The following is an 18,631-nucleotide window of genomic DNA, read 5'->3' as shown; positions in this document are numbered from 1 at the left end:
ATGCCAGGTGTATTTAAACTCCAACAACCCTAAGAACTTCTCAGAGACTGCAGCAAATAGACTGATTCTCCCCCAAAACGCCCCTATGTTAAAGCCAGGATTAGCGGTGGTCATTGAGACCAAATCTCCCAAATGGGGAATAATTCAATGAGAACTTTATTGCAACAAACATCTCGGAAATATTCATATCACTTTTTTCGAAATAATAAAGAAAATACCTTATTTTTTTACATACACTCTAAAAGCAATGGACACTTTGTTTATCTGTTCCAAATTACCCAGAAATGATTTTCACCAGTATCAGGAACTGTGTAGAAACTTGATTTCCAAAGAAGCCACCAACAAGGATGAAGCCATGGTCTTTTGTCTGAATATTATCCAAAAGCAAATGTCATGATCTGTGCTAGTTTCCTCCTGCTCTGTAACAACAGTTCCAAAACCACATACCTTTATTATTATTATTATTATTATTATTATTATTATTATTATTTCTCAGCCTCAGTCATCCGGCGATCCATTACGACTTATCTGGGTTCTCTGCTGGGCCAGAGATGTGATCTCATCTTAGGGTCAACTAGGGAAGGGCTTACTTCCAAATCATGGTGGTTATTGTCAGCATTCAGTTCCTCATGGGCTTTCAAAATGAGGACTCTGGTTTCTTATTAGTTGTTAGCCAGAGTATGCCCTCAGTTACTTGCCAAATAAGCCTTCTTATCATGGTCATTTACTTCCTCAAATCTAGTAAGGAGATTGGGAAGGTGGGGTGGGAGAGACAGGGGACCCGAGGGTATATACACTCTTGTATTACCTCACCACAAGCTGGCATGCCATCAGCTTGCATATTCCTTTGTTTGGAAGTAAGACACATTTCTTGTCTGCACTCAGGAGGGAAGCTTACACAGGACTTGGATACCAGAATTCGGGGATCATTGCAGTCACCTGAGAGTTTGTGTCATAATCTGTAGATTACCTGTCCCTTAGTCATTCACATCCCTTCACATGCAAAATGCATCTCACCCACTCCCAAGGTCTCCTAACATTTGATACCATTAAATCATTTCACCAAATGTCAGGACTTTTATCATGTAAATTGGGCCCACATGTAATTGAGGTTCCCTCCATGTGGTTCCTTTCGGTTTGTCAACATGAGAGACAAGTGATCTGTGACCAATGTACCCAACATGCTATGGGGGAACAGGCAAAGGGTACCTGCTATGGACATTTCTGTTGAAAAGGGGGAAATGTAACCACTGCTGCATAGAAATTCTGAAAGCTAGAAAGATAGGTGTTGGGAGGTACTGGGGGTAGGGTGGGAGTGGGATAGGGGTGTGTGTGCTCAATTAAGTTTCAAGGCCTGGCCATAATTTGCCCTGGTTCATGGCTTTGCCTTCTGTGCTCTCAGTTCCACTTCCTGAATCTTATTTCCTTTAAAAGGTAGTATATGCTTGCTTCTGGGTGCTCTCATCAGCCTGCTTTCTTCCAGTAGAATTTTGGGTTTTCTAGAGCCTCATTAGATTTGTACTTCCCATGTCTCTTACAATCCAAGTTGGTACTTGGCTGAAAAAAAACTCTGTGGATCTTCCCTGGTCTTCCTTGGCATTGACTCCACTAAATAAATCTACACCCACAGATGCTTGTGAGATAGCCCTGCTCTACCTGGGAATCCTGCCAAGATGGCTGAGAGACAAGTCCTTGCTCTTGACCTCTTGAAAGGACCCTTTGTGTGACCGAATACTACTCTGATCATTTGATCCTTCTGAGGTTTTAACAAAAGGTTGTATAGTCACATCCTCAGCAGTTTCCTGCATGCTCAGAAGGTTTTTCTTGATTTTAGCATCTTTTGCCCTGTGGAGAGTCTCAGGATTGCCAAAATGATTCGGCCCTGGTTCCATCTGTTTAATATTTCTTCCCTCAATTTCTTTATTTTATCACACATTTAACCATAAACAGGAAGAAGAAACGAAGAAGTACCTCCACTCCTTTCTCTGGGAATTTTCTTAACTACATAACTATTTGACACTTACATGTTCTGCTTTCATAACTTCAGCAGCAATTTTGTGAATATGTTCTTATTTCCTTTTTAACTTTTGTTGTCATGTATAACATAAAACTTGCCATTTAATTATTTAAGTGTACAATTTAGTGGCATAAATTGCATTGAGAATATTGTGCTATCCTTGTCACCATCTATTTCTAAAACTTTTTCATCCTCCCAATCAGAAATTCTGAAACTATTAAGTAATAACTGTCTTTTTCTCCTTCTTTGCAATCCCTTGTATCTTCTAATCTATACTCTCTCTTTCTATGGATTTGCCTAGACTAGCTATTTCATATAAAATCAGGTGATGTCTGCCCTCTTCTATGTGGCTTATTTCATTGAGCATAATGTTTTCAAGGTTCATCCATGTTGTAGCATGTATCAGAAGCATATTTCCTTTTTCATGGCTGAATAACATTTGACTGTATGGCTATACCATATTGTATTTATCTATTTACCCATTAGTTGACATGTGGGATATTTCCACATTTTGTTTATTGTAAATAACATTGCAGTAAACTCTGGCATATGCATGTCTGTTCATTCCTGCTTCATTTCTTATGTGGATTTATCTTAAAGTAGAATTGCTGGATCTTATGTTAATTCTATGTTTAGGTTTTTGAGGAACTGCAAAATGTTTTCCACAATGGTTGCACCATTTTACATTTCTACCAGCAATATATAAGGGAAACAGTCATTTTTTCACATTCTCACCAACAATCCTTTTTACTTTACTTTTTATTTTATTTTATTTTATAGCCATCCCAGTAGCTATAAAGTGGTTTCTCATTATGGTTTTGATTTGTATTTCCCTAAGGACTAATGACGTTGAGCATCTGTACATTGGCCATCTGTATATCTTTTTTGGAAATGTCTATTCAAGTCCTTAGCTCATTTTCTGGTTGGGTTGATTTTGTTGTTGAGTTTTAGTTCTTTATTCTCTAACCTTTTAAATTCTCACTGGCAGCATCCACAAAATCTAGATTTATACTAATAGGTTGTTCAAGGTAATTTAGGTTTTCTCTACCATGCTACTCAAATTTCTGTTTGCTTCTATCCAATTCCCTGGTCCCAAAGCCACTTTCACATTTTTAGGTATTTCATATAGTAGTGCCGCATATATAGGTACTAAAATCTGTTTCACTAATTATTACATAATTATACTACCACAAACTCAGCTGCCTTAACATGGTTATTGGTGCACAGTTTCTGGGGGTTTGTAGAGTGAACACAATATACCTGCATCCTTTGCTTTAGGAACCCCCAAAGCTGCCACCAAGGAGGAGACCAGGGCTGTGTTCTCATCTGAAGTGCAACTGCAGAAGAGCTGCCTCCCAAATCCCTGTCACTGGCAGCATGCAATTTCTTGTGTGCTGTTGGACTGAAGCTGTTGGCCAGAAGCTGCCCTCTGTTCCCTGCCACCTGCGCCTTTCCAACCTGACTGTTTGCTTCCTCAAAGCTAGCACAGGAGCATTTTCCTGAAATAGGGGCATTACAATCATGATCTTATGTAACTTAAGCATGGAAGTGATAGCCTGTCATTTTTGCCACAGTCTATTTGTTAGGAGCAAGTCACAGGTTCCCCCAACACTGAATGGGAGGGGATTATACCCGTGTGTGGATTCCAGGAGATGAGGATCATGGGCACCAGGTTAGTGTTAAGTGAAAGGAATGAATGGGGGCTATTATATGATTCTTCTTCTTCATGAGTGTGTTTACTTGATCCTTAGTGAGCTCTTTTAAGGTCAGTATCTCCTCTAATGGGTTAACTTAGCTTTCTCTTAGGATAAAAATTAATACTATGGTGGACACAGTGTACATACAGATTCTGTGGTGCCACAAAAGATTCCATTATTTCAGTATGGCCACTTAGAGACGATCACTTAGAGAGAACTAAGGAAAAACAGTTCTGACAGGGCTGTGATTGGTTCAGCTTAACACAGGTTGCAGTGAGAAGCTATCATGGCCCTAACCATAACAGAATACAATTTATAACACAATGAAACATGATACAGTGGTGAGAATCTAGTCTATATGGGTTTATGAAAAGCATTTCTTTTCATAGAGGCAAGGTTTGTGGGAAAATGGATAATTTAGGGAGAAATATTGCTGGGTCATTAATTAACTTTTAAATACAAAATGAGAATAAGCAGTCATGGGCAAAATTAGAATCTTAATTTTTAATGCATCATGAAATGCATCTGTGGCTGTCGGTGATTTAAAATACTAGAGATACAAGAGAGCCTTAACAGTTCAGAAATGTGTAGCTTGTTATTTGGTAAAGGCAGCCGCATGAGAGGACTAGAGTCACAAGGATCCAACAGCTGGCCCACCGTGTAGGTACCTGATCCATAAATAATAAGAATCCTTGAACAAGCAGAGTTTCCAAGGTAACTAACCTTTAGTTTGCATTTTCGTTTGTGACCAGTAAAGAATAGTTTATTGAGAGATGCATCTCTTAGGACAGTGGCCAGCAAACTCATTAGTCAACAGAGCCAAATATCAACAATAAACAATTGAAATTTTTTTTGAGAGCCAAATTTTTTAAACTTAAACTATATAGGTAGGTACATTGTCATTACCTTAATTAAGGTCTTCCTAAGCTGGCCTTTGTAAAAACTCAAGGGGCCAAAGAGCCGCCTGTGGCTCGAGAGCCACAGTTTGCCTACCACTGTCTTGGGAGAATGTATTACTTGGGGTAGGAGAGCCTGGGGACCAGAGGGGCACTTCTTTCTTAAAATTTCAGAGTGTCAAGAGTTAGGGGTTTACAAAGGCTTTGCTTCTCTGGGTGGATTTGTGAATAAAAACCCATAGACGAACCGAAGAACCTACAAGTGTCTGCCTTCCTTATTGACCTCCCTTGCAGACGGTGACATGTTCATAAAACCAGGGGGAGCTTTTTCCTCCGGATCCCTCTGGAGGAGGAAGACAAAGAAAAGGAGGGCAGGCTGTGGCCAGCCTTCACATGCAGCCAGATATGCAATTGATTACCACTGGTTGACAGTTCTTTGCTCCATGCACTTTTCAGATTCTCCTGAAATAGATTTTTACTTCTAACCACAAGCTGGGTGCCTTTAAAGGTGGCCTGCGACAGGCAAATGTGAGGAAGCTTTTATGCACTGTGATTTATTTTGCTATGGGGAAATGGTAGCTCCCTTTTGTACTTCTTATTAAAAGTCAAAGGTCTCTTATTTCCTTTGCTCTGCCTACCCTTTTCTTGTTTGTTTATGTTTTTGAAAGCTGAAATTAGGGCCGAGGCCTCTAGAATGCCCATCCCTTTTAAATGTCAGTGGATCCACTTGGAAACAGGAGGTGGTTTTCTACTTCTCATTATACCCACAGTGAGAAGCTGCACTCGGAGATTTTGAATCGCATGCTGAGAGTTCTGATATTCTGAGTTTTCTTGACTTACTGCTTCCAAATATGTTCTTAAAATAAATGGCAATTTCCTCTTGGAACAGTTATTGCACTAACACATATGTTAGTAATCTCTGAGCAGTCGGGATGCTTTACATATTGTAACTCTACACATTTGCACGTGCTTCCTACAGTCACATTATTTTAATCTATTATATCCTCAATTTCGTTTTGGCTCTTTTATCTAGAGGTCTCTTAATTAGAAGGTCTTCTCTTCCATGACCTGGACCCTGACCTGAGAGCCAGGGCCCTGGGAGACTGTATGTGACTTCTTAAGAGGGAAACCTAATGTTTCCTCTTGTCTCAAAAGTGGAAAGGATGAAGAGTGATGACTCTTCAGTTCCATTGACTATTCTTTTATTTTTTTAAAGACCATTTTATTGATTTTTAGAGGGGGGGTCGGGGAGAGAAGTCAACATGAGAGCACAGCATTGATCAATTGCCTCCTGCTTTGCCTTAGAGCAGACTCTCTCTGGGTAAGAAGCTAACTGACTTAGCCTCACAAGTAGTACCCTCTGCCTCCCGTTTCTAAAGGGAGATGGGATGGGTGCAGAGAAAGACAGAAACATCATGCATTGTAGTCTTCTCTCTATATTGAGCCTGCAACCTGGGTATGTGCCCCTGACTAGGCAAGCCAGCAACCTTCTGGTGTATAGGAGGATGCCCAGTCAACTTAGCCACAGGGCCCACTGGCTACTCTTTTATATGAACATTTAGAGAACCATTAGTGTGATTGGTTCTGCACTCTGGAGGCTTTTTCTGCCAGGATCTGTCAACTCTCTCTCCTGGGAAGTAAGCATTCCTCCCATTTTCACTTGAGAGGCTGACTTTTGACTCTACCATGTGTTGTTTTGACTGTACATTCACACAGTTGCAGTAACTTATTCCCGCTACACCACATCCCATGTGTATCCCTTCCTCTACTCCTTCCACCACCATCATGTTTGTTGGGCTTGGACTATCTCTCTCTTCACTTGTTGCAATCTCGATTCTCCTGGCTGGAACTTGCTCCATTAGCTCTTCTTGCAGGTGGCCTCACCTCTTCTGTCTTTTGTAGACCAGATCCCACCCTCAAGTGTGGAGCACTCCTCAAACTTGGGGGGCTCCAGGGCTCCAGGGGGATGAGCCACCGAACCCTGTGGACCACTGTCCACTCTATCTCAGATGGTACTATTTGGTCTCTGGAGTTCTGTGTGATTTTCTTAGTTCCTTATAAAGTTAAACTTTCTGCCATCTTTTTCCGTTCTTAGTGACCTCACTTCACTCTTCCCATTTCTATTTTCCATTGTTTTCTAGAATGCCAGTCGATGCTCCCTGTGCCTCACCTCATTGACTCCCTTCAGCTTGGCCTGTTTTTGTTTTGTTTTTATAATCTTTTGTCACTACCTGTTCCCCCAAGCCTTCATATTCTCTGTAGCGTTTTCTTGGTTTGATGATGAAACTGTTGAATCTTCCCAATATTTGCCACCAGGGAATCATGCTCCCTAAGTCACTTTCCCTGGTTTCTGGAAACCAGCTGTCATTTGCTCCTGTTTTCCTCGCATTGAGATAGGGCTGTGTGTCCTGAGCATCCTGGGCTGTATCTATCTCCCGGCATTCATCTCAGGCTGTAAACATCTGTGACAGGAAAGACCTCTCTATAATGGCCTTTGCACAGTGCCCTGCAAGATTAGGTGTTTACTAGTATTAATCATGATGACATTAAAGGTAGTGGACCATCTGCCTCCTGTTTCTAAAGGTGGTGACATAGATGGGGTAGGGGGAAGACAGAAACATCTTGCATCCTAGTTTTCTCTAGAAGCTATATTTGTGCAGAGTGGATGGGCTATTGGTTTAAATAGTCATTTAAATGGCCAGCTGTGTCTCACTGACTTTGGCTGTGTTAAGAGTCCATCTTCCTGCCCATGAGTTGTAACATGTAGAACGCCTGGCTGTTTCTTGGGTTTTGTTTGTCTATTTGTTTCCCTCACATCACTTCATTTCACTTGTACTATCAAAGAATGAGGAGAGATTTGACTCATATACAGCTTAAGAAGCCCTTGCATATTTGGCTAAAAATTGGCAACATGTATGTATATATAGAAGTACAATATATTCAACCATAAAAATAAGACTAGTGTTTGCAAGTAGTAACGCAGTTCTTTTTAGATAGCCAGTCGGGGTTGGACATGATTCTAGGAGTCTGCAGATAAATTAAAAAATGCAGTAACCTAAGCAGTATATGACATGAAGCTTTATGCTAAAATCTGGCTTTAACCTTTCTTTAACTTATTACATTAACAGGACTATGAGCCTTATTGGATTCAGGGATGAGAAATGAAATCCAAATACACTTTTGCTGACTTTGTAGTCATAACCTGCTTTATCTTTCAATGTGTATGTTTAGAAGATAAATGCCCTACCTAGGTATTTTCTGCGTGTTCTCATTTTTTGGGTGTCTATTTGAAGGGTTTTGTTTTGTTTGTTTCTCCTTTAATTGGCTGCACAGGAAGATCCATTCTGCATTGTGAGTTTAGCATTTTCTTCATTGTGTCCCGTGCATCCCATTGTCCGTGCCGCACACAGCATGGCCAGCGCCGCATCCGCCTCCTTCACCGAGCAATCACTTCAGACACAAAAGCCCCTCCACGCCGAGCATGCCCATGTGCCCAACATCTGGTGCAGGGACGGAGCCTGGAAGGCCTGGGGCCTCGCGTTGCACTCTCAAGCACTTTCCTTTTCCTCTCGGTTTCTCCTTGACAGATACTGCAATGAGCACCTGCTGTGCCCCCCACACGTGTTCTGGACGGGCTGGGGTCCGTGGGAGCGGTGCACAGCCCAGTGCGGGGGCGGCATCCAGGCTCGCCGCAGGACTTGCGAGAATGGACCAGACTGCGCCGGCTGCAACGTGGTGAGTAGAGTCCTCCTCATCCCCAGCCCTCAGCCTGGACCTGGGAGAGCAGAGTGAGCCCACACCAGATGTCTTCCTGCCCGAGTTCGCTGAACACGCAAGATACATGGCAAGCATTCAGTGTTCTGCAAAACTAGAGGCTCTATAAACATGTGTGTAAACAGATATTCTGCAAAAACTAGGTTATCTGTACACACTGCGTGCTCTGTGGGTACTAAGGGCTCTGCAAACATGACATGACTAGACAGTGGACACTTGGTACACAATGGATTCCCTGCAGGTGTCGGATGCTCTTACTCACTAGTCTGCAAATGTTAGACTATCTGTTACATAAACATTAAATGTAAACACTGAATGCTCTGTACACATGGCATGTCCAGGCAGTAGGTGCTCTGCACACACTAGTTCCTGTGAATCAGACAGATTTCTCTGGTTAATGAGAATGTTTGCAGGAAATACTGGAAACTCAGCTTTTTGCATTAAATATTCTCATATTTATTAATTTTCAGTTCCCGTTTCTGAGCTATGATAGAAACTCTGGCCTACTTAATTCTGGTCCATATATCTGGTTTAGGGACACGGGATAAGGTCTCTATGAGCCACAGTGAGACATAGAATGCAGGGTAAACCCAAGACATTGAGGACTGAGAGACTTTCAGGGATCATTTCAGAGCACAAAGGCGCCAATTCAGAGAGAATAAAAGACAACTAGCCATTTTGTCTTTCTTCTGCCTTCAAAAGTTTTATTTGTTTTAACACTTTAAACTCTCAAATCAAAGTACCTTCCCCAAGGCACATTGCTGCCTCTCCTGTGCCATTTGTCCGGGTGAGTGGGCCATGAGCTTGCATCTCATTCCCCTTCCCCTGGTGTTGGTCTCTTGCCCAGGCTCCTTGCATGGGTTACTTCTTGAGGTGTCTGCTTTCTCCTTTCCTTCCCGCCTATGGAAGCTGCCTCTCAAATGCCACTTCACCACTGATAATCAAAGGCATGCTCTTTCTTAATTGTTGTGCCTATTGGATTCGATCTCAAATTTTTATGTAATCCATTACCAGGAAAGTTCAACAAAGGACCTTAATCTTCATGAAGGTCACAGTCTGAACTTTTCCCCTGCGCTGTGCTTGTAAAATGCGTGCACTTGTATTTCCAAGTTCTTTTGCGAGGGAACGGATCAGCCTCCCTCACTGAGCCTTGATATTGCACCTTCATTAAATGTGGGAACGCAAAACTTGCTTTCTTTTTGTTATGTCTCAGCGAAGAGCTTGCAGTTATGAAAGATGGTCCGAGTCAAAATGTCACATTTTGTTGAAAGAAGCTGGAGTATTTTGAAAAACTTAATATCAGTTAACAAAATCACGTGGTACAGCAGGTGGCCACAAAAGTGTAAGTTTTTAGAAATTTAGCCCTGAAAATTGGTGATAAAGTTTAAAGAGTGATGCATGATGCAGAAGGGGAGAAGAAAATGATGGATTATAGGAATTAATCCATCAAAAGTCTGTCTCTAGAACATGTAAATTATTTACAATATCGGAAATTGCAACTGATATGGAAGTCTGGAGGATTTCACAGAAATGTTTCATTTATTGAGTTTTAAGACTGATTATAGAGTTTTGCACAGATTTCTGTGGCTCCACAAAATACTCAGGCTTGTTTCTGCCAATAATAATTCAAACACAGTCATTGCAAAGTTAATTGGAAGAAGAAGCTGTCATGAGTAGAGGTTCTCTGCTATAAAAGAGACTTTTCCCTTTACAATTCACCAATAATCTCCCTGATAAAGCTTTTCCTATCCTTGGCACTAAAACACCTAAAGGTACTTAGGTAAACACAGAAACAGTATTCTTCTACTCGATGGCCATGTGTTTTAAAATCTTTTGTATGTCTACATTGATATATGATTTTAAAAATTGATTTAAAAAAAAGGCATAACAAATATCCCGTTGTCATTATCCAAAAGAGGGAACCCCAGGTCTCTGTTTTAAATTATGCCAGATTTTTAACTGCTACAAAATAATTAAATATGCCTTTCTGAATTTAAAGCCTTAGTAGCTGTTCCTCCAAACACAGTCAAAAAATTTTCTGTTTCCAAATGCATCTTCTGTCTTTGATTGTAGCCCCGAAGACACTCTTGGGCTAATCATGGATTATCGATCCATAGAGAACATTCCTTGAGTCATCTAGTCGATTTGATGTTCCTGCTAAATTGGGCACTTATTGTGGTCAATTTCTGTAGCTCTTCTTGTCTGCGTCTAGTTGCACTAGGCACTTGCCACTGTAATTAAAGAGAAGACTCTCTTAATTTTTAAAAAAGCCATCTGTTTATCCAGCCAAATTGGCTTTTACATGATGTGCTAAGATGCTGTCCCTCTCACTGGAAGACAAGTGCTTCCTGTCGGGGGCAAAAGGGGAGTTTGCAGCATCAAGATTGAGCTCTTGCATTGATTTGCATCTTTGGACTCTTCCATCTCCAATCCAATTTTTAAAGATCCTGTGTCAGTGCAGCACCTCACTGCACAGGCTGGAGCTGGGTTTCCAGGAGTCCTTTTCATGCATTATAGCAGCTTGGTCTGTGACTGCTTGAGAGCATCCTGTCACTCAGCCTCCCAATCAGAGACCTGTGGCTGTACACTGATAGTAAGGCTGCTCAGCCAGCTTGCAGAGAAGATAGAGAGAAGCAGGGGTCTGACCCATTTCAGGTTCCATGTAAAAGAGGCCAGCATTGCATCAGTTTTAGAACCCTCTCTAAAATCCAGGTAATATGCAAGCAAACAAAACCTCGCGAGATATCCGTTTAAGAAAGGCTTTGTCATTTACTTAGCTGATTGCGCTTCTTGTGGTGTGGCCTGCCTTCGTTCACTCGGGCTTGCAAAGCCTGCACACACCACGCTCTGAAAAGATGTCTGCCTGAGCTCACACTGACAGAACCAGAATCTGAGCATCTTGATTTTTGACCCATTTGACTCCATCATTGTTTAATAAATATTCAGATTAAGCTTCTAGCCCCTGATGGGCGATGTGAAGGGCAGGGTGACTAAGGGGACCACAGTGCCTGCTTAGACCTTCGGACAGGGTCCTCACTTAAGGAATTTGAACAGAACTATTTGTGTGTCAGTTTGTTCAATGCCTGTTTTTCACAATGTCACAATGTATTTAGTACCAAGCTCCATGAAGCATGGAGGGGCGTGCTATAGAATTAGTTCTCATGTGTGCAGGTGCAGCCAGAGGACTTTCAAAGGAGTTTTGCTCACATTAAACTTGTCTTTTGGTTTGGCTCAGGGCAGGCAGTTCTTCCTTTTGGAGAAATAATCTAAGTGTTTAATTACATCAACAATATGTTTTAATTAGTGTTTTACTGAAGATTTGCATTTCACATTTTATCATCTCATCGGAGTGGAATTTCTGAACATGTATAATTTCAGTCGTTAAAACAGTTCACGCACATAATAATTTTCAAAGCAACTTGTAATTAAGTAAAGGGGAAAGTGACAGATGTTAGAGGGTAGAAAACTGGTTTCAAAACATTAATTATTTTCAAAGATACCATTATTTCTTTCTTCTCAAGTGTTATCTTCTCGGCAATCCTAGATAGAGCCTTCGAAGAACTTAAGCCTACTTCAGACCTCTTCAGTGTGAATCTTAGAATAATAGAAGCTAGTGCTGCATGTAGATATTATAACATTTCTCAATGGAAATGCAAAGCTACATTAAAAGCCGTCTACATTTGTCAGATAAGCATAAAAGCCTAATTATTTTGCTCTGTGGTTGGATGATCTACCCCCAAAGCAGACATTCTTAGAACAGTTTTCTCTTCATTTCACTCCACAGCATGCTTTCTTAAAAAGATCTCTTTGACGTACAGAATCTCAGGAGGTTCTGGTTTGAAAGGAATCATTGCAATAAAGACACTTAAAGCTGGACTTGGCTTCCACCATGTCACATTCTCGCATTACTTTACAAGCCATGCGGCGTGAGAAAGTCACATCGCACACACTCCTCTTTGGCATCCTGCTTATTTCACGATAGGAAACATTTCCCACATCTGTTCTAGTCCATCCTCTCTCGTCCCATGAAACTGCCCAGTTGGAGACGATTACAAAGCAGTCTTCCAAGGAGCTCTAGTGTCACTGTGTGGGAGAAGGAAGGGGCAGGGGCTGAAAGAAGGAAGCTGTGGAATCTGCTTATAAATGGCCCAGGCCTCACGTGGGAAACCAGCAGCACAGGAACCCGTGCCTCGAACAGGGAGTGAAGCACACATAGCGGGGGCAGCCAGATGGAGCCCAGACATCACAGCAGCCCTCTGAGGTTCTCCAGGCAGGCTTCCTTATGAAGTTATTTCATCCATTTCTTCCTCTTATCCTTTCACAACTGCTAGTACCACTGGCAGGCCTGCTACATTTCTCCTTTGAGAATTAATTTGTCTAATATTTGGTGTGATCTCCTATGGTATTGTTAATTTCTATACAGTTTTATATCCGGAAGAAAAGAACATTCTCCATGACCTCGGTTACTGATCTGTCATCCTTTTCTTTGTAGTATTTTCAGATAGTTTCATCTGTGTATTTGGTCCACCAAAAATGTTGAATACCTAGTACAGAACTGTCCTAGGCACTTTGGAAGATACACAGAACCCCTAACCACAAAGATAATAACTTTCTAGCTTAAGAGAAAAAAATACAAATCAAATGACTAGGATATAAGGAAGAAGCTAGCAATGCCAGTGGAGCAATTAAGAGAAAACAGTGAATCCACAGGAAGAGTGGTTATGTGTGGCTGGGTCAAGGACACCCACATGGTGTGGCCAGGATTTGGCCAAGTTGAGGGGAGCTTCTCTGATAAAGGCACATGAGTGAAGGATGTGGATCTAAAGGTGTGGGGTACACACTGGGAGCTCTAAAGCATCACTCGGGTGACTGGAGGATGTGAAGTTATGTGACCAGAGGCAGATTTGGAAAGTCAGTTGCTTCATTTGAAAGGATTTGCAGTACTGGGCTGTGGGATGCATAGACAGAAAAAAGCTGAGGGATTTTGCCAGCCCCTCTAATATCCCCTGCTATACTGGAGATCACGGCCAAATCAGTATAGCAAAGCAAAGAAATAAGAATTGTGAGGTCAAGAATGAGATTAAGTTCTCCCCAGGATTCCCGCCAGCTCTCTTACCCATGTCTGGAAGGTCAGAGATGTTACTTAGTGACTAGTCCTGGGCCATAGTGAGGGATTCACACATGGCAGAGCTGGGCAACGGCGCCATGCTGGGCCTCCACCCCACATGGACCAGAGCCTCCTGATCTTTATCGGTTTGTACACCGTTTATTAATTGAATGATTATTCAGTCCTTATGAAGATTTTGAACACTGAGGAAAAGTTAACCAAAATCACAAAGGAGATTGGGTGCTTCTGATGTGTGGATCCACTGGCACCTGTTTGATTGCAAAAGCGCTGGGAGGTCCGATATTAATGGGGCACCTGAGGACCAGCAAGTATCCAGGGCCCAGCCAGAAAGAGAAAAACGAAACGTTGGCAGCCGCTGTCTACAGAAACCTCACGGTGTGTGAGGGAGACCCCTGTGCAAACCAGTCATTGAAGAGCTGCCTCTTTCCTCTGTGACTGTCCAGGGCCCAGCAGTGGCACCCTGGAGGAGGCAGAGTTTCCAGGCAAATTTAGGAGAAAGCTGGCATGTTGCAGGAAAGGCAGCAGCAGCAAAGGCATAGAGGCCTGGAGCACAGCATGTGACTATGGGTCTTCAAGACAGTGTGGAGTGGCTGGGACTCAGGCTGTGAGGTGGGAGGGGTTGAGAAAGCCGTTGATCTGATTGTCTGAGTTATCTGGGGAGCTGGAACTACAGAAATGCAATTAAAAGCACTGATCAGCCCAGGGTTTCTCTAGATGGGCACCATGGCAGCCATTCATGACGGCCTTCTCCAGTACTATTTTGTTATAATTTGATGGAATTGTATCTTTTTTATATAATTATGTAGTAAATATTTTAAATTTATAGTTAGGCTTCTAGCTGCTGGTGTTGTTCCTGCCTGCCTGGGTAAACTCCTGTTTGAACAAACCTCACGTCTACTCCCCTGACTGTAATGTTCTGTCTGAGAGTGGGTAGAGCGTTTCACGCTGTAATAAAGACAAAGAAACTCTATTACTGAGGGACGGTCTAAAGAAGAAAACTACTTTTTTTTTTATCACACTATAAGAGAAAACTTAGATGTCTGCCGTCACCCTTATATTACTTATTGCTTTATTTTATAGACTAATATTTGTAAGAAAATAAAGCAATTTAGAAATACTTGAGTCATATTTTAGAAGAGCAGGCACTTTTACTCAGCCACCTTATGGAATTTTTTGCCCAAATGAATAGAAATTGAGGCAGAGAGCAGTCAATACTCTTGCTTAAATTTTGCCATGTGTCCAGAAGAGAAAAATGAATTTTAATGTCATCCACAGTACAGAATTCTAAGTATTTCAACTTTCTGTAGGCCTGAAAGATGGCTTTGAATAAGAAACACCCTTACCTTGTTGAAGAAGAGAAGCAACTTTCTAGAACATGAGTTTTGTGGCTGCATTTGTTGGTTTAGATCATCTTAATGTATGAATTACCAAGTGAGATCTATCATGTGTCCATGTTTTCATATATAGAGGTGCCTTTATATGGTGATGATATTGGGAAAGAAAATTTATACAGTTAAAAACTAAGGAATGGCCCTGGCCAGTGTGACTTATGTGGTTGAGCCTTGTCCCGTGCACCAAATAGTTTCTGGTTTGATTCCCGGTCAGGGCACATGCAAGGTTGCAGGCTACATCCCAGGTGGGAGGGTGCAGGAGGCAGCTAATTCATGTTTCTCTCACATTTATGTGTCTCTCTCTCTTCCACTCCCTTCCTCTCTGTTTAACATCAATAGAAACCTACTTTAAAACAAACAAACAAACAAAACCTAAGGAATGGATATACCGTATTTTTCGGACCATAAGACGCATTTTTTTCCCCCAGAAGTGGGGGGAAAAAGTCCCTGCTTCTTATGGTTTAAATATAGCCTACACATATACTTTAAGAAAAAAGTTTTTTTTACTTGCCCGGCTCTGTGTGGTCTCTGTGTGCTTGCCCGGCTCTAAAATGGTTCTAAATGCTGCTGTTTACTTTACAGGGTTGATTACATGTGTTTATGACTGTGATGTTGGGTTTTAATGCACATAAAATATTTTAGGACACTATTTGTTTCAGAATCTTTTTTTCTTCATTTCCCTTCTCTAAAAACTGGTGCGTCTTATGGTCCGGAGCGTATTATGGTCCGAAAAATACGGTAACATCATGCATTTGTGACCAAACTATGAATTTTGAAGAATTTTACCCATTTCATTATTTAATCACCATTGTATATTTTAGGAATTTATAGCAGAACTAGAGGCCTGATGCACAACATTCATGCAAGAGTAGGTCTTCCTTCTCCTGGCTGCCGGCAACCAGCTTCTCTCTGGCACCTGGGACCGGGCTTCCCTCACAGCCCCAGCTTCGTCCCGAAGGTCATCCAGAAGGGCATCTGATCTAATTAGCATAGTATGTTTTTATTATTATAGATGATTTTCTAATCATATTTAAGTAGATGAAAATTCATAATGTAGTTCAGTCTTTAAACATTGATTTAGGCATTTTTTTTTAATAGGAAACTTCTAGATAAACTGTGTTATGCCATTGCCATATGTTAAGTACATTAAAACCTAGAAATGTTTAACTTATGTTTGATTCCAACAATTTGAATATTTTAATTCTACTGCAGACCTCATTTTTGGGAAAGAGCCATTGAGGGTGGGAGGTGTAAGTGCAGGAAACGCAGGGTTTATTCTTGTAATATTTATTTATTATTGTATTGTTTGCCATACAAACAACTGTAAGCCTACTTTTGCCCCTGTGTTTTGCTGGCAGCCAGGAGCAGGGCCAGATTCAGAAAGCAGGTGAGTGACAGGGATTCTACTGTTCATCTTTGTGACAAAGACATTGATGGCATCATGATGCCTGACTATTCTCTTTGGTATTTGCTCTAATAAACTTAATATTTTCCGGACTATCACATAGATAGTAGCAGACTATCTATGGCCCAAACTTAGGTTAAAAGCACACAATTCAAGCAGATGCAAGAAATGTGTTTAGCCTGTGGAGAAAAAAAAATTCTAATGCAGCAATAGCATTGTTAGTAATAAGTGAATTAAATTATAACCCCAAGATATTAATAAGCCATAAAATTAAATTCTGAGAGAGAAGGTTGTAAATCTTAGAAATAAAACCATCCATAGCAGTCATAAAAATTACCTTGTTATGATGCTTTCACTTCATTTAGACAGAGTATTCACTCTTATGATAGTTTATTTGAGAAGGATCATTATATATTTATATGAGTTGAGATGCTGATTCTTTGAAGAAAAGGCAAAGCCTTTATCCTTAGGTTGGAAACACATCTCTTTTATTGGGGGCTTCTGCGTAAAGTTTTACCCTGCTTTTAGAGACAAGTCAATAGAAAAATGACAGCAGACTTAACCTTGACTATTAATGTGGCCACAAGTTCTAAGCAGACTACCTTCATACTTTACTCTTTTCTTTTCGTTAGTGTTATTGCAGGGACCTTGTGCATACATTTGGAACAAAGATAAAACTGGGGCACAGGCATTTTTAACTGTATTAATATAAAAAACAAAGGTGAATAGTCAACTAATTTGACAACGTATATTTTAACCAGCAGGTCTTTTATTTTCTGTGATCAAGACTTCAAACTTTTTCTAAGGTGCCTAAGGTTGCACCAGGGCTTTTGTTTTGTTTTCTGCTAACAATGACATTCTACTATTAAGGCATAGATTATTTTACTAGAATAGGTTAGTCAGGTAACTAAATTGGTAGGCGCATCCCACCTTCAGTGCTGTGATCGAGGCAGACAATGCACCTTGGTGTGAAAGTGGTCCTTTCAGACAGAGAATCCCAGGGGAGTGACTCATGAGATTGGCCACAGTGCCAGTTACTATGCTCTCTTATTGAAGGTCACGTCCCTCGGACATCCTAACTCCCTTAACGCATAGTTGATATGGGACTGCCAGCACTTCCATGTTTCCCTTGAGCTTCATGTGCTTATTTTCATCATAAATATTTAAGATCCTTTGATTTAATGGTTCTTACTAAATAGGGTTCTTCAACAATGATTATTGAAAAATGGATAAGTGACTGAGTGGATGGATGGATAGGTCACATGATGCTTCCATTTTCATAACTGTTGTTAATTGAAAATGTCATTTGGGCAATATTACTTTGACTTTAATTTTAAAAATATAAATGTTTAAATTAAAAATTTAGGACAATAGCCATAAGTTCTGGCAGGAAACATTTGTGAGGTAATAGGAATATAATTATACAATTTGATTTATAAAACGGGGGTCGTTTATAGATCTTTTTTAAGAGGAACATAATTTCCCACAGTAAATTGGCCAAAAGAAGAGCAAAAAGTGCAATTTCATGTGAAAGATGTTGATAAAACACACATGTTTTTCATTTCCCAGATCCATTAAATGGGATCCCAGCTTAGAGAGCCAAGAAAACACCCAGGAGTTCCAAATATTTCCCTACTGGTAAAATGAAATGACAGAAGGACTTTGACCTTAGCAATGAATTTTCCAAATACATCTTACACGATATCGGAATTTTAGATTAAATAAATGTTCTTGCTGCTATCTTTTAGGGCATGAAATCTTAACTAATTATTTAAGCAGTATGAACTGATAAAAAGTCAGTTTCATATAAACTCAGATGAGAGCAAATTTAGAAGATAATTTTCCATCAAATGATCACATTATAGAGGGAAAGAAATTATATACATGGAAACTTGGATACTTATGTTACCAGTTGGATAAATCTATTCTCCTGTGTGTAACCCTGCTAGAGTAATTAGGACTTCTTATGATCATCTGATTTTTTTTGGACAGAGGTTGCTATTGACCAATTTTGGAGAAGTCCTAATATTTTTGTATTCTGTACCCCGTCTTTGTTTCCAGACCTCTGTGCACACCAACAACGCCCTGATTACCAAACTCTCTGATAATCACTATAAATGCATTACCCGGTTTAACACTCCCAAATCATCATGATGTATGTCTTTCTATGACCACTTATCAATGAGAAATCCGAGGCACTAGATAATGGGCATGAAGGGAGTAGACCCCCATGACAGACTTGGTGGGATATCTTGGTTATCACATAAGGTCACAAACGTGGACATGATCAGAGAGTTTCACAGCAGAAACTTAGGAATAAGCT

General features: G+C 40.7%; 1 protein-coding gene across 4 annotated transcripts in view; it reads left to right on the top strand.

Moving 5' to 3' along the window:
* The window catches only part of SEMA5A (semaphorin 5A), a 368,047-nt gene that overhangs the window by 323,188 nt on the left and 26,228 nt on the right, over positions 1–18,631 (top strand). For all 4 annotated transcript variants that reach the window (XM_036409220.2, XM_036409216.2, XM_045571872.1 and 1 more), the window contains one exon: positions 8,198–8,345. In XM_036409220.2, coding sequence (XP_036265113.1) covers positions 8,198–8,345 — 148 coding nt within the window. The remainder of the gene's footprint in view (positions 1–8,197; positions 8,346–18,631) is intronic.

Source organism: Pipistrellus kuhlii, unplaced genomic scaffold (assembly GCF_014108245.1).
Source record: "Pipistrellus kuhlii isolate mPipKuh1 unplaced genomic scaffold, mPipKuh1.p scaffold_m20_p_4, whole genome shotgun sequence".
NCBI classification, from domain to species: Eukaryota; Metazoa; Chordata; class Mammalia; order Chiroptera; family Vespertilionidae; genus Pipistrellus; species Pipistrellus kuhlii.
Note: the sequence above shows the minus strand (reverse complement) of the source record. Positions and strands in the feature narration are given on the sequence as shown.